The following is a 20,917-nucleotide window of genomic DNA, read 5'->3' on the forward strand; positions in this document are numbered from 1 at the left end:
CCTGTCAGCCCTCAGCAGGAATATAATGTCATTTATGAACTCTTAATAGTATCTGTGTCGTTATAAGAGGCTACTTTTGTTGTTTCTGAACAAAGTGACAACTTGTGACTCGGTCAATATGTTGTGTAGCACGCTAACATTACTTCATAATCGGTCTGAAGTCGCATGTAAGCAGGATATTGAGTTAAAGTTGGTTTGAAATTCGCACAACCGTTCAGTGATAACCTGTGACATGTTCCCTATATTGTTTACTATTGTACATCGAGTATTCTGTCTGAAATCACATCAAATATGACTCAAAACAACATTAGCACTATTTAATTGACTTGAAAAATGTACTTTGGTAGTCATTGGCTGCCAGTGTTGAGCCAGTTACTGAAACATAGTAACTCGTTACAGTTACTAGTTACTTCATTCATAAAGTAACTGAGACGTTACTTTTCCAAAGAACATTTTTTTTTCATATTGAATAAAAGAAAATAACATCTGCATTGAAGAGAAAATACTATAACAAACGATTAGAAAAGAAGAGAAAGCCTCAATCATTAATAAAAAAAATATCATACGCTTGCCTTGCCTTGCCTATAAGCTTAAGAGATTCAACATTCAACGAAATTCAGCAATAAAATGATTAAATCTAGGTATTGCCTTTAGGAACTTATTTTCTTAGAAACATTTTTATGCTCACATTAATGCCGTTATAACGTCACTTCAGTGCTGCATGGAGAATACACTGTTGAGCAGCTTCACAGATTTAATTAATTCGTTTTCTCACAACTAAAACACAAAACAGACTTAAACAATAAGTCATTTTTAGTAGGCATGGGCCGGTATAGGATTCTGACGGTGTGATAACATTTAATAATACTTGATGATTACAGTTGTTGCACGTCCTCTGGCTCCCGCCTCTTAATGACCGAGTTTGAGCTACTTGTTTACATTAAGGTAGTGTTAAAAAAAAAAACAACAACTGTGAAGAAACTTGACACAGAGGAACATAAAAACTGCTGCCAGTTAGCGTTTGAGAAATGTTACTGCAGAACAACACAAACAGCAAACAGAAGTATAAATGCACGGCTATGTGCAAGGTATGCAATGGGGGTCACGACGCAGAAGTATTAATCAGCCTTTACTAGTAATGCTGTATTGACCAACACTGCTAATATGATTTCCCTGTATAGAACTTGCAAAAAATTCTTTTCTGAAGTGATATTATTAAAGAGAAAGTCTGATTTCTGATATTATTTTACTTTACTTTCTTTGTTGTCCACAAGTAGAAATTTCTCTTTGGCATCACCACACAACCACACCAGCGTTCACATCACACATATTGCAGAAAACAGGCAAAACAAATGAACAATTCCATGCAAATGTCAACCTTGCCATGCAAAAAATAAGTTTTCAGCTAAATAGAGAAGCAGTTTCTAAGTTTTTTGTGCAAGCAAGTATTTTGCAGTTTGCAGAAGTCACACAAGTGGCAATTTCACATCAGTCACATCCATAACGGAGATGTCACATCCATAACGACACTTTTTCCTCGTAAATGCAAAAATATAAATCAAATAAAATAAAACAAAATCAATCATTTTTGTTCTATAAAAAGCCGACTCTTATACTTTTGATTAGAATTGGGTTTTTTGGGGGGTTGTGCAGTTTAATTCACAGAATTTCTACAAAGTATGTTGTGTACTGTAAACTCACAAACTTTTTTTTAATCGCATCCATAACAGATTTTACTCATTTAAAGTACAAAAGATGTTTACAGATTGATATTTTTTGGTTAATTAACTCTGTGGTTAGTTGTTTTGGAAAATATAAACAGATGTTTCGATATGATGTTAAAATATACCTTCTATCTGAGTTTCTTTTGAGTTTTTACTGCAACTGTCACATTCATAATGCTGAAATTGCTTAAATACATTCAATATTATTAAATTAAACCCTATTCATACCTAAAACCCAGTATTTAAGATTCTAATGGCAGTCGTCACGGGCACAAAGGACATTGATATACCTTTTATTTTTTTTACTTGAGGTTGCCTAAAACGTCTCTTTAATTGAGGGAACGTGCGAATATATAACTTTTATGTTGTTGTTGTTGTGTACAACATTTGGAGGAGATATGATTTGCAACATCATACTAATCATTTGTCAGTCGCTGCAGTTTTAGGAGCACATGATCAGACCTGCACGATCAGCAGAGGAGAAAATGCTGCTTTAGTGATTTTGTAGGGTGTGCAAATCGCTTTCTGTCTGTCCTCTTTCGTTGAAGATGAGTCAAACGTCGATTTGCATTGCGACACGCTGCATGTGTCTCAAATCCTATCGAGCCTCCTATCTAGACAGCACTCATAAAGTTTAGAAACAAGTAAACAATGAATCCACGCATGTACAGCCCAAATGAGTGTCATATACAAAAGAAGATATTCAGAAAAATGTTGGAAACCTCTAACCATTAACTTTTAATGTATTTGCATTTCCTACAATGGAGGTCAATGGTTACCGGTTTCCAACTTTTTTCAAAATAACTTCTTTTGTGTAAAACAGAACAAAAAAAGACGGGCATTAAGGGTTTAAACCATTTGAGAGAGAGTAAAGAGTGTGTAAATCATCATATCTGGGGTGAACTTTGCCTTTAATCTGTTGAATGTAATAATTTACGTTGAGTAAGCTATGTAGATCAGTAGGTCTGAGATGAAGCCACTCCTCCATGTTGACTAGAAATAGAGGCAGGGGATTATCCAGTTAAGTCAAAGTGCTCTTGCTTTTCATTGAGCTTTTCCGTCAGTTTAAAATCGCTCTGCTTTTTTGTCTGTTCACTGTAATGGAGTCTATTTTAACTTGTGTTATTGTAAATGTGACCTGGGCCACAACATCTTAATTGAAGTCAAAGTTATAGATTTTTTCTGCCATGGAAGTCAGTGGTTACCGGTTTTCAGCTCTCTTCAGTACTGTATATTAAAAAATAATATATAAAAATAAAAATAAAATACAATAGGAAACACTTAGAATAAAGTAAAAAATAAATAAATAACTTTAATTTTAATTCTTTGTTGTAAATACTTTTTAGTTTTTTGAATTAAGTAGGCAAAGTCAGAATGAAAATTTTAAATGTGACTCTGGACCACAAAAATGTAATTTAAAACAAAGTAATAGATTTTTCTGACAATGAAGTCAATGGTTACAGGTTTTCAGCAGTCTTCAGAAAATGAAACATATTATAGAAAAAGAAAAATAATCTTGGAAACACTTTAAATTAAATTAATAAATAAATAACTTTTGTTGTTTTGTAAATTTTTTTGTTGTAAATACTTTTTAGTTTTTTTTTTTATTAAGTAAATAAAGTCATGATAAACAATTTAAATGTGACCCTAGGCCACAAAACTGTTATTTAAGAATGTTTAATTTGTAATAAAATAGTAATTTATAGAATGTTCTATTAGAACTATTTCTATTAGAATATTAGCACTGTTCTATTAGAATATTAGTTCTATATAGAATGTTCTATTATGGAGTCAGTGGTTACATATTTTCTCCTCTCTTCAGGATATCAAAACTAATATAGAAAAATAAAAATAATATATGAAACACTTTGAAAAAAAGTCATGTGTACGAATCAAACATCAACCGTGATCCATCACACCTCTAATGGTTACAGGTTTTCAGCTCTCTTCAGAATATCTTCTTTTGTTTTCAACAGAATTAAAAAACATAAAATGCTTTGGAACCACTTAAGGGAGAGTAAATAGAGAGTAAATTTGTATTTGGGGATGAACTATCCCTTTAAAACACAATTTTGATTCATAATATGCATTAGTAAGAACTTAATTTCAGACTTCTCAATATTTCGATTGCAAAAAAATTCAAATAGATTTATCTCTGCAAGAGAAAAAAAAAGTATCCAAACAAACCATACCTCAGTTTAAAATGTCTGCTTTCTGCTTTCTGGTAATGTATAGATCTCAGTTTCTAAAAGATTGACACCGGTTTTGTGGTACATTGTTTCAAATGCCACATTTTTTTATGTTTCATGTCTAGTCTGAAATAAGGCTATATGATATTGGAAAATATATATATTTTATTTTCTGCAATATATATTGAGTATAATTTTAACAGATTAAATAAAAGGCTTTATCTAAAAAGAATGATAGTTTTAGGACAATTTTGTATGATAACAGGATGATTTTGTAGTTGAGCGCATCAGCATGAAAGGTAATAAACCAAACCACAACCAATGATGAACACAGTAAATCAGTTTAAAGTAAAAGTTAATAATGAAACCAATGCTTTAGCGGGAGTCTGACAGGATTGAGGCACACAAAATTCAATGAATAAATGTAAAATGAATAATCTTCATTGCATAAATACTGCACATCAGGCACGTGCACACATAGGGCTCAACCTGTGTAGTGCACATGCCCTTTTTAGTCTTGGATAGAAAGTGCCCTTCCAAAAAGATCAAAAGTACCCCCGCGACGCGACACACCCTCGGTCCCGCCCTTCAGTACGCGCGCGACAGTACACCCCCCCCCCCCCCCTGCACATGCCCTTTAACCTGCACATGCCCTTTGGACGGTCTCTGCAGGGGCCTGCTGCACATACAACTAATATTTCTTAAAGTTACTCAGATTTTAATTTCCTGTGCTTAAATGCTTTAAACTGGCTTGAAACCCGTACACAGCCACATGCTTAAAACAGCATGCAAATAATACAGCTATTTTTGGTTAAACTTTGAAATTCACAATTATGTGTATTTTGAACTCCTACGCCACTATAATCCTAATTTGACATTTCAGATTCTACTATGTGACTGTTTCAGATGTGCACATTAGGATATCAATGCTGAAACGATATATTGTGAAGCCCTAATCTGAAACATTTAATCCATCTCAATTCTCCCCCCCCCCCCCCCCCCCCCCCCCCTTTCACACACATCTTTTTGACTCATGTGAATGACTGTGAATCAGAATCAGATTTTGCTTTAGTAACCTGAAACAAACATTGCTGGTGTTTGGTAGCCAAGTGATGAGTCGAGCTTATTTCCAGCTATGTAATAAAAAAAAAAAAAAGGTAAAGAAACATCAGCTTTTGTATTTATATTTCTTGTTCCTCATTCAGATTATAGAACTTCACAGTTCATGAATCCCCATAACGTGATTTTCAGTTGTTTTCTAAAAATACCCCAAATGACCTTTATGCTCTACATCAATGAATACTTTAGATGCACACAGAATTTGAGAGAAAGTGTTGTTGCTATTAGTTTCACTAGTATAAAAATATAAATACAAACTGCTATGGTCAATATTATTAATAATCATTTCTGAAAAGAGAATGTTTGTTATCTGTTGACAAATGTGCTTGATGTTTTTAACTACTCAGTTTAGCTATTTACAACATGCTTGTTGGTCCATTACTACTGACTAGACAAATAATTGATTGCAATTTGGTTGGAGTCTGGATTCTAAACTGAATCCAGACTCAGTTTGGATTCAACTGAGTCTGTAATGTTAAACTGTAATGTCAGGAAGTGTGAACAAGAATAAAAGCATTGCATTAGTCTTTCAGTCTGACTGTTATGTAGTCAAACAATGCTTCTTTATCTAGAATGTGACTCATGGCATTTTCAAGGGAACTTGATGGATGTTTTTTTTTTTTTTAATATATTGTTTAGCCGAAAGTGAACATCTGTCGTTTACTCATCCGTCACTTGTTCCAAACCTGAGTATCTTAATTCTGTTAAACACAAAAGAAGATATTCTGAAGAATGTTGAAAACTGGTAGCCATTGACTTCCATATTTGTTTCTCATACTATTAAACACAGTGGTTACTACTTGACAACATATTTTAAAATATCTTCCATTAGGGGTGTCATGATTTTGATTTTTAATCGAAATCGATCGAAATTTATGCTCAATTTCGATTATCGAATCAAAAAATAGAATCGTCGATGCTGCCACGCCCCCATGTCACGTTAGCTTGGCTTGCCAAGCGGGAAAAAAACAGGCTTGTTGAAGTGCTTGTTAAACTGCAGAAGCAGGAGACCCGTCGACAGAACTTAAACCCTCTCCTCTTTCAATGAAGTCGCTGGTGTGTAAGCATTTTGGATTTCCAGTGAGTTATGTTGACAACGTTCATGTTGTCGACAAAAAAACACAGTTTTGCAAGCTCTGCTATGTACGTATTACGTACGGTTCGTCCGATAGACAACACCAGCATCGCGATCCTCCGTCCGCCCCCGTTGCAAATCCGCTTGCGAAAAGTACACACTCAGGCCCTGTTTACACTGTCTTTGTTTTTAATAACATTTTAGAACGACAACAATTTAACATCCACAGTGGCGTGTAGCATTTCTGAGCAGCCCTCCTTCCTCACTACCTCTGAAAATGCACATCGCGTGACCACACAGACACAGACGCACACACAGCCATGCTCTCGAAACAGCAGGTCCAGGCAGTCAGAGGACTGCTTCAATCTTTCACTCACTTGTACTTAGTCATTTTAGCGAACACCTCAGATACTGTTGGCTGGTTTCTGTTGGTTGTGCGTCTTTTTTACCGACGCCATTATAACGACACAGATCACTGCCTATTCACGAGTCCCGCAGAAAAAGTGATTGACAGGTGGTAATTATGTGTGTATTTTGCCTTTATTCATTTACTGTATGATTTGTTTATGGGTAAAACAAAGACCATGCAGGTCAGGTAGTTTAAACGGTAGGCTACAAATAATTAATTGGTCATTAATAAATTATTCATAATCGAATCGTGCCTTTAGAATCGAAAATGTAATCGAATCGAGGATTTGGAGGATTGTGACACCCTTATCTTCTATTGTATTCTTTATGTAACTACTAAAGGTTTAAAATCACTTGATGGCTAATAATTAATGAGGGTTTATATTAGCAGAAAAATAATCCCTTTAATGTTTCCTGTAAGCCACTGACAGCTGATAATAGCTGATAGCAGTGTTTCGGGCTGTTAGGGAATCTTTGTGATCAGGAACTTGTTCTCTGAGATTCTTAGAGACGACTGTACTCAGTTTTTATGTCAATAAGTGAATCATGACACTACCAGGTGTCATCCAACATGACTAACCAAAAGGCTGTAAATGCTGACTCTGCATGAGGGACAGTCACATGATGCACAGTCACGCTCTTTTGTTTTCAGCTGAGAGGAAACCGTTCTGCATAACAAAAGCTTTACAGTCACTCAGTCATTCGACCGTCTTCATGGTCTTAAAAGGTCATAAAAAGTCTTACAGTTTGTATAAATGCCATTGTATGCTGCTATAATTCAGACTCAATATTGCATATCTTGCGATGTGAATATTGCTAATGTGCACATTGCGAGTTCAATGCTAAAACGATATATTGTGCAGCCCTGGAAGCTGGCATGGTGTTGAAATAACAAACAAACACTGTCTAAGTGCAACCTTTGACCTTTGTAACATCATTTACCAGGTAAAATCCAGTGTTGATCTTGTCTGCCGTACGTCACAGTTGAGTTTGATTGCATCAGAGTTTGATTGTTTGCTGGCTAGGTGGAGGATCTGTTCTTCTGAATGTACACATGCCTTTCAGTTGTGCTCACGTGAGTGTAAATCTGACGAAACAGCTGAGGAATGTACTTTTCTCTCTGGTTTCACCGAGACGTGTTTGAGATAAGTGACGTCTTAACCGTCTCAGCCAGTTTTGAGGCATTGTTTCTGTCTTTTTTTTCCTCCAGCAAAGGAAGTGAAATGTCTGATAGAAGACGGTAGGAGCTGTTGATTTGAAAGCAACCCCCAAAAATAAAACCGAAAAGGGGAAGGAACCTTATTGATTGTTTTTTTTTTTTTTTTTTTTTTTTTTTGAGGAACATTAAATTTTAAACATCATGCGGAAAAGATTTCTAGAGCAGAGAGAAGAGGATTCTCTGTTCATTATAACCCTTTCTTTTTTTTGTTTAATTCAATTTATATAATTGGCTTTTTATATAATTTAATTGTATTAAAAGTTTAAAAGTCTTAAAATGATGTGATTTTTATGATTAAACTTCAAAACAGCCAGTGAAGGAACGAATGAAGTCTTGTATTATAAGAGTCCTGCAAGTTTTAATGCACAATACTTTTTAAATGTTTTTATTTGATGCATGTTGCATTTTTTCCTCATGTTTGTACACTGGAATGTGATTTATCATTTTATAAAACTTGTCTATCCATCTATCTGTTTAATCTTTTATCTGTTCATTTATTTATCTGTTAATTAATTAATTAATTTATCAGTTTAATTTATTTATTTATTTATTTATTTACTTATGTATTTATCTGTTTGAATAATAATATATCTGGTTAATCAATTATCTGTTCATTTATTTATCTGTTTAACTAATTATCTGTTTGTTTGTTTGTTTATTTATCTGTTTAAATAAAAATCTGTTTATTTTTTGAATGTATTTATCTTTTTAATATATTTTTTATTAATCGATTTAATTATATATTTATTTATTTTAACTGTCTCATTATCTGTTTATTTATTTACCTGTTTAATTAATTATCTGTTTATTTGATTTGATTTATTTGTCTTTATTATTAATTCATTTATTTATTTACCTGTTTATTTAATTATCTGTGGGATTATTTACCTGTTTAATTAATTATCTGTTTGTTTATGCATCTGTTTAATTAGTTATGTTTGTTTATTTATTTATGTTTAATTATCTGTTTATTTATCTGTTTAATAAATTATCTGACTATCTATCTGTTTAATTATTTGTTTGTTTATTTATTTATTTATCTGTTAAATTAATTATCTTTTTATGTATTTATTTAATTATCTGTTTATTTATCTGTTTAATTAATTGTTTGTTTCTTTCTTTCTTTCTTTCTTTCTTTCTTTATCTCTTTAATTATCTGTTTATTTATTTATTTATTCATCTGTTTAATTAATTATCCATTTATTTATTTGTTCATTTATCTGTTTAATTAATCGTCTGTTTATTTGTATACTTAGTTATTTGTTTAATTATTTTTCTGTAGTTTATTTAACTATTTATTTATCTTTCTGTTTCTTAATATTTTATTTATCTGTTTAATTAATTATCGGTTTATTTATTTCTCAGCTTAATTAGTCTGTTTGTCCATTTACCCAATATTTGTTTTTCCTCCTATGGCTGCCAATGGTTACAGGTTTTCAATACTCTTCAAATTATCAAATGCTTTCAGAATTAAACAAAAAAAAAAATCTCAAACTAGGGTTAGAAACATGTCAATAATGAGTAAATTATGATTTTTTTTATTTTGCTGAAATATCTCTTTAAGACATTTACAAAATTAAAGTGATTACAACATAGATATTGTCCAACAGAGCATTCTTTTTGTGTACAGACATTTTAAAAGACTTTAAGGCTTATGTTTGATGGTTAAAATCCATCAAATCTCCTGTGTGATTTATTTTGTTGTTGTTGTTGTTGTGTGTTCACTCAGGTGCATGGCCAGCACTGTATCTGGTACGGCGAATGTGGGAACTCCCCAAACGTCCCAGAAAAGAAGTTGAACTGCAATTACACCGGTCCTGCTGTGCCTCTGCCTAATGAAGGACAGGAGCTGCTGCAGGTATGACAATCCACTTTTACACCGTTAGCTTTGTATCGGAAACAGAGATAAAAATTACAATGTCACAATTTTTTGGCTAGATTAACTAAATGATTGATCGGATGATAAATTTTAGGTTAAATTGAAATAAAAAATGGCAAGATTTAAAGGTACGATTCTACCAAAAAAGTACATTTCCTCACTTTTTTTCAATATAAGATATTCTGAAGAAAGTTAGAAGGAAAAAAAATAGCATTGATATCCTTTGATATGGCTAACTGATTTTTTTTATCTAACATTCTTCATTATATCTTCCTTTGTAAAAGAAAGAAGGGTTTTGTTTATTTATTTTTTCTCATTAAGACATCCAGTGAATTATTTTTTTAAAAATGTTTTTTTCTAAAGGAGCTGTGTCCGAGACTGGTCTACGCAGACAACAGAGTTTGCTGCGATACACAACAGCTCAACACACTAAAAAGCAACATCCAGATCCCCCTTCAGTACCTGTCCAGGTATGTAACACATCTGTGGTGAACATACAGTAGTAAGTGTGCCCTAGAAAGTTTGTGAAATAAACTTTGACCTATTTTTTAGGTAGACCAGGTTATTTATTAATCAAATTTTCAGTTTGACAACCAATGCCATGCACTTGTTTGTACTTTGGTAGAGCTAACAATGATGGAATTAGCCGGTTTATGGCTGTTGTGTAAGTAGTGTGTGTTTTGTTGGTCAGGTGTCCAGCATGTTTCTTCAACTTCATGACCCTGTTCTGCGAGCTCACCTGCAGCCCCAGACAGAGCCAGTTTATCAGCGTAAAAGACTTCCTTAAAGAGAAAAACCAGACCAGTGTGGGGAATGTGACCTATTATATCACCCAGACCTTTGCCGATGGTGAGAAACACTGATTTATTCACATACAGAACATTAGTGACTTCAGTTTACAACCGTTTTTAGTTCATCTCTAAAAAATATCATTATCATTCAACCATTTTCATAGTCGAAGCACCGATACATTGAAGTATATTCTTGTGTAGTCTTTATTGCTGTTAGCGATTTATACAAGTAAAATAAAAAAAAAATAGTTATGACTGAGTAAATCATAAATTAAGTAGTTGTGCTGTTTAATTGCTATACGCTTAGTTTGGATGGTTTTATATAGTCAAGTTAGTAATAATTTTAATATGAATAACAACACAACTTTTCAATGATTAATTATTATTATTATTATTATTAATACTTCATTGAAATGTATTATTATTATTAACACAAATAAATGTATTATTATTTTTGTTATTATAAATACCGTAAAGAAATTTATTATTATTATTATTATTATTATTATTATTATTATTATTATTAATACCTCAAATAAATGGTATTATTATTAATACCTCATTGAAATTTATTATTATTATTATTATTAATACCTCAAATAAAAGTATTATTATTATTATTATTATTATTTTAATACCTCATTGAAATTTTTATTATCATTATTATTATTATTATTATTATTTATACCTCAAATAAATGTATTATAATTATTATTATTAAAAATACCTTAAAGACATTTATTATTATTTTTATTATTAATACCTCATTGAAATTTATTATTATTAAGGTAACACTTTACAATAAGGTTCATTAGTTAATGCATTTACTAACATGAACTAATCATGAACAACACTTGTACAGCATTTGTTGATCATAATTGAACATTTACTCATGCCTTATTAACATCCAATCTCATGCTTGTTAAGATTAGTTAATGCACCATGAGTTAACATGAACTAACAATGAACTACTGTATTTTCATTAACTAACGTTAACTAACATGAACAAATACAGTAGTAGATGTATTGTTCATTGTTTGTTAATGTTAGTAAATGCATTAGGTAACATTAACTAATGAACCTTATTGTAAAGTGTGACCATTATTAATACCTCAAATAAATGTATTACTATTATTAATACATCATTAAAATTTATTATTGTTGTTGTTGTTGTTGTTGTTGTTGTTGTTGTTGTTGTTGTTGTTATTATTAATACCCTAAAGAAATGTATTATTATTTTTATTATTACCTCATTGCAATTTATTATTATTATTATTTGCATGCATATTTTATGGATAAAATCCACTTTTGTACTTATTTTTAACAACATTCTTTTTATTGTAAATATATTTATTAGTATTATTTCCTTAGTAATAAAGCACTGTTAGTACTTATATTATCTAATAATGGTAGTAGTAATGGTGATAATGATAATGATAATGTGTGTTTGTGTGTGTTTGTGTGTGTTTGTGTGTGTGTGTGTGTGTGTGTGTGTGTGTGTGTGTGTGTGTGTGTGTGTGTGTGTGTGTGTGTGTGTGTGTGTGTGTGTGTGTGTGTTTGTGTTTGTGTTTGTGTTTGTGTAGCCATGTTTAACGCCTGCAGAGATGTCCAGGCTCCATCCAGCAACATCAAAGCTCTCGGTCTGTTGTGCGGCAGAGACGCCAGTGTGTGTACTCCTCAAATTTGGATCCAGTACATGTTTAGTATCAGCAACGGACAGGTTCCCTTTGGCATCGAACCGATTTTCACAGGTAAACACACACACACACACACAATCACAAGATCTTTTACTGAGCTTCAGTTCATAAAACCACAGTGTGAACTTCAGCATTGGAAATTCAATCTGTTTATGGCTGTAAAACTCGTATTGTGACCGAGATTTAAAAAAAAGCTGAGGTAGTTGCGTTATTTTACATTATTATTATTATTATGCTTAAAATGTCATATGATTGCAGAAAAAGACAATTATCAAGTTCAGCCTTCGTTTTATTAAAGGTTCAAGAAACCCTTGAGTACTTTTTTGTTGATGTTAACAGATTTGTGTGTTTTGAGCATCAGTTAAGACAATGTTAGCACCTATTAGCTTTAATTGTGGGGAAAACTGGATGATTGTAAGCTTTTGTCAGCTAATTTCTTCCGGGATTTAAATAATTTTTGGTGCGGGATCAAAATTAGTGACTTAGCGCAAAACTGCAAGTGGAGTGATGATGCGTACGTTACTCATTATTATTCAAAATTAAACTTGTTTTCCATGCGAAAATATATCTTAATATATCTTCCATAACTTACCGCTGTGCAGTGGCTTTCAGAAATAGTTTCTTCTCTGCATATGAGGCATTTACAACTGTTACATCCTATAAACAACAAAAACAGTTTAAACTCTATATTTATAGAGTATTTTCATTTATGTCATGAGTTTGTTACTCAAATGTAACCATGTGGAAGCTGTTAAATCAAATAGAGAAGGAATTACTAAACAGGAAAATGAAAAATATTTTAACAAACTGACTTAGTTTGAGTAAGATTAATAGGCTATATTTGAATTTATTTAGTGTAATTTCTGTCAGTCTTTTAGAACTCAATGTTTTTTTTTTCTCAGTTCAACTGATTAGTACAGGTTAAAACAAGACAAACATTGATCATTTTTATCAGAACTAATCAGCAAAATCTGCATTTCATTAGATTCTGTGGCATTTACAGTCTGCTCTCCATGGCCGACTGATAATGCAAAAAAACAGACAAATCTGCTGACTTTTTTTTTTTTTTTTTTTTTTTGCTATTTTTTATCAGTATTTTGTAAAAAAAAAAATAAAAAAAAAAAAAAAAAAAAAAAAAAAAATATATATATATATATATATATATATATATATATATATATATATATATATATATATATATATATATATATATCTATATATATATCTGTGCTGCTGTGTTCGCACATGTTTAAAATCCTCCAGATTACCGGCAGAGCTAATGGTTGCAATAGACGGGGCAAGAGACTGCATTGCTATCCAGTGTGTCAGCATTCAGACCCGGCGATTGAGGAGGAGAGAAGTTCTCTTCATTTATAGTGTTTTTATAATCGCGATTATCTTTATAATGATAGAACATTTTGTGCTTATGAAATTACAAATGACAAATGTAGCAGGACATTACATTACTTACTGTTTATTTCTTTACATTTTAACTTTGTAAACTATAAAGTCATGGGTGTCCTCACGGTTTGTGTCTTCTTTTGTAAGCCAACTGACAGTTTGCTGTACTATTTTTTCCCCTGCACTGTCGACTTTATCTATTACAGAAAAGGGATATTTATACAAACTATTTTTGTTATGCCATTGCAGAGAAGCTGATATGGCAATAACCTCAAAACACTCTCTCTTTCTTGCAAACTGCTCTGAATGTACTCTTATAATTAAGATTGTTTCATGAATGAATCCAGTTGTTTTGAGTGTGTAAAATCTGTGTGTTCGGTCTCTCCAGATGTCCCTGTGCAGGGCATGACCCCAATGAATAACAGGACGTTTAACTGCTCTCAGTCTCTGGATGACGGCTCGGAACCCTGCTCGTGTCAGGACTGCAGTGAAGTGTGCGGGCCCACGCCTGTGCCCCCTCCCATCCCTCCTCCCTGGATTATCCTCGGCCTGGATGCCATGAGCTTCATCATGTGGTGCTCTTACATCGCTTTCCTCCTCATCTTCTTCGGAGTGGTTCTGGGAGCTTGGTGTTACAGGTAAAATTGCGAGGGGCTATTGCTATCTACCCCTTCTCCTTAGCCCTACGCCTTCAAGCTAAAGAGAATTGGGACGCCCCTACCCCTTCACGTGAACGTGCAAAATGAGGAGTAGGGCTATGGGGTAGAATTGGGATTGGGCCTAAATCTACTAACATGTCTGGGATTTATGTTTGCTTTCGCTTTCTCGCTTTTGTAAAGGTGTCATTAATTGAGAGAGAAATAGAGAAACATTGAATAATAAATTCTTTAATCTAAACGACTGAGAACATTTTTCTAAATACTTGTTGAGGATGAAATTATGAAGGAGGACAATCTAAATTGGCTGCAAAATACTCTTACATGTAGCATTAGAATTTGACTTGGTTAATCAAGTCATCATGGTTAATCATATTTCTCTGTTTTTATTCCTTTTTTCTTTCATTTATTTTTCATTTGCTGTATATTTTATAAATTTTATACTAATTTAATGCATAAAATATAATAAAGAAAAATAGTACATATTTTATACATCTAAAATGCTTTTTGGCAATACCATTCAAAATAAAGCAACCTGAATAAAAGATAAAGAGAAGCAGATTTTAGCTATCAGATTGGTGCACATGTTCTGGAATAGCATAAGAGAAATTGTGGATTTCTTTTTTTAATTTAACAGTCTTTTTTAACTTTAACCCTTTGAAATGAAGCGGTTCATTAAAAAATATAAATCAAAAAATGTTTTGTTTGTCGCATACAGTTAACTATTTATGCTCTGTGAGTAAAAGTTGTGTTTCAATCCGGCTACAACTGCAAGTATATTTCAATATATATTTTATATATATATATATGGTCCCACTTTATATTAAGTGGCCTTAACTAATATGTACTTACACAGGAATTAATAAGTTGTTACAATGTACTTATTGTGTAAATACATGTATTTACTGTGTACTTATGCTTGATTAAATACATATATGTAATTACATCTGTAAATAACTTTTGTAATTACATTTGTAAATACACTGTTGACCATCCCTTACACCTTAACCCACCCTTATATTTATATATATATATTTATATTTATATATATATATATTTATTTTTATATATATATATATATGTGTGTATATATATATATATATATATATATATATATATATATATATATATATATATATATATTATAGGTGGGCATAGATTACTTTTTAATCTAGATTAATCTCACTCTAATCTTGGAATTAATCTCGATTAAAATGGCTCATTTGAATTCTGCTTAATGCATTTAGAATATGTGTGTGCTAACTACAGCTGGTCGAATCATTATAAAAGTAAATTTTTTCCTAAGTTGATCTGTCTCTTTTGTAAGTTGTAGTGCTGTATTTATACCATAGTAATATTGTGATCTCCCAGTTGCAACAGAGAAATACTGGGAAATGTCTCTAGACTGCTGTTCAGCCTTATAATCTTAAAATGTGAGCAAAATCACTGGTTTTGTCGTCTTTTTAGACATTACGCCAGAGAATCATTTAAACACTAGCTCTAAAGTGATATTTGTGAGTGAGGAACAGTTTCTGCTTTTCTGCTGCAGATGTGAATGAATGGCTGAAGAAAGTAGTTCCTGGTACAAAAGGGACTGTCTGTTGGAGTTTCTTTTTTATATACTCAATTATGCAGTCGAACTGTTGTATGAACACAATATCACACATGTAACAGTGTGATATGGCTGTATATTGTCGCTGATGAGACACTAAGATAAGCCACCACCAACACACACCTGATATACAGCCACATCGCACTACTACGAGTGTGATATTGCTCATATATTCTATATTTTTTCACTTTAGTATTTTATAACTTTTTTATTAGTATTTATTTATGATTATTATTATTTTTAGATTTTATTTTATATTATTTGCTGCCTAGGTTGAGTTGTCAGTAACTCCGCTTTTATTTTCTGCCTGTTTACATGTCTGTAAGATGTAGTTTAATTCTAGTCTGTTAACTTCATCCTTATGGTTTATGATTGCTCGTTTATTTATTATTTGTGGCTTTTTAATGGTTTTTAATTACTAAGCAGGTCAGTCCATAACTTACTGCTGTTTTATTGGTTATTTATGTTTTGTTTTATTTTTTGAATTGTTTAATAGTGGTTTATATTTTGTTATTTGTTGATTTATTTATTTTTTTATTGTTGTGGTTTATCTCATTACAGAAGGAGCGTGGTCACATCTGAATATGGCCCAATTCTTGACAGCAATCAGCCCCACTCCTTAAACTCTGATGGCACAGATTTAATAGGTATGTAATTTGTAACGTGGGCAAGTGTGTTTGTTTCTCTTAGCCAATTAAAACAAATCCTTAGCATTTAACCCTATATAAGTCTGACATTTAATACTTGAAAGCTTTGCCTTGGTGAAACCTGCAGACACCCTCATGTCGTGTGTGCTTTTTTCCAGATGAGGCGTCGTGCTGTGAGACTGTGGGCGAGCGTTTCGAAAACTCTCTGCGTCTGGTGTTCAGCCGCTGGGGCTCTCTGTGCGTCCGGCAGCCGCTCACCATCATCTTGAGCAGTCTGGTGCTGATCTGCATCTGCTCAGCCGGACTCTCCTACATGCGCATCACCACTAACCCTGTGGAGCTCTGGTCTGCTCCCAGCAGCAGAGCACGGCAGGAGAAAAACTACTTCGACCAGCACTTCGGGCCCTTCTTCCGCACCGAGCAGCTCATCATCACCACTCCATGGACCGAGGAGGGAGGTTTCTCCACCATCACAGGAGACATCATTCCCTTCTCCCCCATTCTGAACCTATCACTGCTGCATCAGGCAAGTCAAGATGATAACCAGGGCCAGACAGAATTATTTTAATTAGCATTATTTAATTAGCATTATTTTAGCTTTTTCTGTGCAGAATAAATTATTTGTTTTTTTGTTTTCATTTCTTTATTTTTATATATTTTTTATTTCTTTATTTTTTTATATATTTTATTGTTTGTTTGTTTTGTTTTTAATTATTTTGTTTAGTTAAATTTATTTTATTTTTAAATGTCTTTGTTTATTTATCTATTTGTTTATTTTTATATATTTTATTCTTTCTTTGTCTGTTTTATTTTTTATTATTTTGTTTAGTTCTATTTATTTAAATTTTCAATTTCTTTGTTTATTTATTTGTTTATCTATTTGTTTTTATATATTTTATATCTGTTTGTTTGTTTATATATATATATATATATATATATATATATATATATATATATATATATATATATATATATATATATATATATATATATATATATAAACAAACTTAATTTAAATTTTTTTTTCTTTGCTTTTATTTATATGTATTTCTTTGTTTATTTATGTATATTAGTTTTTTTCTTAGTTTGTTTATTCATTCATATGTTTATTTTTTGTTTATTTTTCATTTTTATTTTATTTATGTTTATTGTTTTGTTTATTTATATATATATATATATATATATATATATATATATATATATATATATATAGTTTTTTATTTATTTTATTTGTTTATTTATTTTTATATATATATCTTTCCTTGTTTGCTTTATTTATTTAGTTTTATTTTTATTATTTTGTTTTATGTGTATTTTTTGTTTGTTTATTTATATTTTATATTTTATATTATATCTTTTTTTTTTTTTTTTTTTGCATATATTGTTTAAATGTTTTTTTTTTTTAATACTGATTTATATTGAACAATTCTTAGCTTTTTTACAGAGTAAAATGTTTTTTTTGTTGTATTTGTATTTTTTTAACATAACTATAATGTCCAAATACTTTTGTTGTTGTTGTTATTTTCAAAGTATTTCATTTACTTGCATGTAAATATGATAGAATGTCTAAAAAGCACAATTGAGTAATCGTTGTTCATGGTCAACAAGCTTAAAAGAAGTCATTTTATTTTTCATGTTATTCATGTTGTAGTAATTCATGCTGCTAACTTCATGTTGTCGTGTTTTGTCTATCCTCTGTTGTGTATAAAGGTGCTGGATCTGCAGTTGGAAATCGAGAATCTGATCGCTGAATATAAAGGAGAGAATGTGACTCTGAAAGACATCTGTGTTTCACCTTTGTCTCCTTACAATGACAACTGCACCATCCTGAGTGTGTTAAACTACTTCCAGAACAGCCATGAAGTCCTGGATCATGAGTTTCAAGACGAATTCTTCCTCTACAATGACTACCACACTCATCTGCTCTACTGTGCCAGGTGCCTTTGCTTGCTAGCCTATGGTTAAAAATAAAATATGTATAAAACCAAAAAAATTATTTAATAAAATGTTATATATAAATATATATTTTTTAAATGTATAAAAAATAAAAAATATGTAAAATAAAATGTTAATTATTAAAAATACAATACAATAAAATAGATAAAAATAATAAAATATCAAATATAAAATCTAAAAGACTGAATCTAAAATAAAAAATTTTAAATAAAAATTTTTCATTAATTTGTAATATTTTCTTTATATATATATATATATATATATATATATATATATATATATATATATATATATATATATATATATATATATATATATATATATAAAGAAAATATTACAAATTAACTTACATTTTTATTTTATTATGTATTTGATTAAAGATACAATAAAAAAAAAATCTATTCTATTAATTTCAATTAATGAATGTATTTCCCAGTCATCTGCTCTGATATGTCTGGTGTCTTTGTTTGCTGGCTTTTGTGTAAAAGTAAAATAACATATCAAATAAAACTGACATTATCTGGGTTTGTGACGTATAATACAAACTGCAAAATATAATTTAAAATGTAAAATACATAACTGAAAACTAAACAAAGTAGTATCAAAAAGACTAATATAAAGATATAATTAAATGTAAATAAATAAAGTGTAAAATATAAAATGTTTTATTATTAAGAAAGAAAACTGCACAAAGTGGATTTGTTTGCTGGCCTTTTATCAAATAAAATATGACATTTTAAAAATGAAGTATAATAAATGCAAAATATAATGTAAAATTTAAAATACATAATTGAAAATTAAATATAAAATAAATATATAAAAAAGAAAATTAAATTTAAAAAAATATATATAAAAAATAAAATTTAAAATTATTCAATTAAAAAAGACTGTGCCAACTAGATTTGTTTGCTGGCCTTTAGTTTAAAAAAAATCAAAGAATATTTTAAGTATAAAATAAAAATGAAAAAGAACATAAAATGTAATATGTCATATAAAATATCCACAAAAATTAAAATCATGTAAAGGAAACAGAAATTTGACATTTAAAATATAACATTAAGTATTGCAATAAAACAATATTACAATAAAAAATATTATATTTTATTAATATTATTTTATTTTGTGTGTTTGTGTGCGTGTTTGTTTTATCGTAGTTCCCCGACCTCTCTGGATGACACGAGCCGTTTGCATGACCCCTGCATGGGCACGTTCGGAGGTCCAGTTTTCCCCTGGCTTGTTCTTGGAGGATATGAGGGTGAGTTTGATCAAAACAAACATGAATAATAAAAGAACTGGCATAACAACTTTCCAAAAATCTGGGCTTTAATCATTTATTTTTTTATTCTTTACATCACTTTTACTTTACTGTCTTGTTTTCTGAAGATTCTGCTTCATTCGCTCAGGACAGTAGCCTTTTAATTAAACATGCTAAAGCCAGATCTGCTCTTTTGGTCATTTTTGAGGCGTTTTCTTTAATTCAGATGTATTTTTCTTTCAGGATATCCTTTCATGTGATTTGTGCTTATCAGGGAACATTCTATCATTTCTGTAGTCTGACCTCACAGTTTCCAAGTCCAGATCCTGTCAGGTGCAAAAGCAAACAAGCAGTGCTCATGTTTACTCGAATACTACAAATAAAAAGAGACACCGTTGACCCAAATGTCCTCAACACTCAAGTGGTTCGAATCTTTCATGAGTTTCTTTCTTTAATGAAAACAAAATTTGATGCTCTGAAGAATGTTGTAAAAACTCTGCAATTGACATACATTGTAGAATTGAAAATACTATGGAAGTCAGTGTTTTTTGTTTTTTTTAGCGTTCTTCAGTGAATATTCATTTGTACACAACTGAGTAAAACAAAAGTTGAACAGATGAAGTATGAGGAACTGATGATAGGCTTTTCATTTTTGGCTCAACTATCCCCTTTAAATTTTCATTAATTCATTTTCCTCGGATTACTCTGTCCCTATTTCAGAGGTCGCCACAGCAGAATGAACCCCCAACTATCCCAGTAAATGTTTTATGCAATGGATGCCCTTCCAACCACAACCCAGTACTGGGAAACACTCATACACTCTCACATTCACACACACCCATACACCACGGCCTATTTAGTTAATGAAATTCCTCTATAGCACATGTCTTTGGACTGTGGGAAAACGGAGCACCCGGAGCAAACCCACGCCAACACAGCAAGAACATGCAAACTCCACACAGAAATACTTTTCTTCCGCTCATGCTTTCTTTCATACGTTTTTTTGCACTATTTTCTACTATTTTCTTTTGCTCACACTTTCTTTCATACGTTTTTCTTGAGCTACTTTTCTTTCGCTTGTACTTTCTTTTGCTCGCACTTTCTTTCAAACGTTTTTCTTGAGCTACTTTTCTTTCGCTCGCACTTTCTTTCATACGTTCTTTCTTTTGCTCTACTTTTCTTTTGCTCGCACTTTCTTTCGTATCTTCTTTCATTTGCCCTTTCTTTCTTGTGCTACTTCCGCTCACACTTTCTTTCATATGTTCTTTTGAGCTACTTTCGCTCGTACT

General features: G+C 31.3%; 1 protein-coding gene across 3 annotated transcripts in view; it reads left to right on the forward strand.

Annotated features, from left to right (window-relative positions):
* Positions 1-20,917, forward strand: part of npc1 (Niemann-Pick disease, type C1) — a 43,344-nt gene that overhangs the window by 207 nt on the left and 22,220 nt on the right. For 2 of the 3 annotated variants that reach the window (XM_005163659.6, XM_005163658.5), the window contains exons 2-10: positions 9,464-9,592; positions 9,977-10,083; positions 10,305-10,462; positions 11,988-12,155; positions 13,891-14,140; positions 16,332-16,417; positions 16,576-16,943; positions 18,128-18,354; positions 19,528-19,628. In XM_005163659.6, coding sequence (XP_005163716.1) covers positions 9,464-9,592; positions 9,977-10,083; positions 10,305-10,462; positions 11,988-12,155; positions 13,891-14,140; positions 16,332-16,417; positions 16,576-16,943; positions 18,128-18,354; positions 19,528-19,628 — 1,594 coding nt within the window. The remainder of the gene's footprint in view (positions 1-9,463; positions 9,593-9,976; positions 10,084-10,304; positions 10,463-11,987; positions 12,156-13,890; positions 14,141-16,331; positions 16,418-16,575; positions 16,944-18,127; positions 18,355-19,527; positions 19,629-20,917) is intronic. The other variant, NM_001243875.1, reaches the window with a different exon arrangement.

This window comes from Danio rerio, chromosome 2, assembly GCF_049306965.1.
Source record: "Danio rerio strain Tuebingen ecotype United States chromosome 2, GRCz12tu, whole genome shotgun sequence".
Lineage (NCBI taxonomy): Eukaryota > Metazoa > Chordata > Actinopteri > Cypriniformes > Danionidae > Danio > Danio rerio.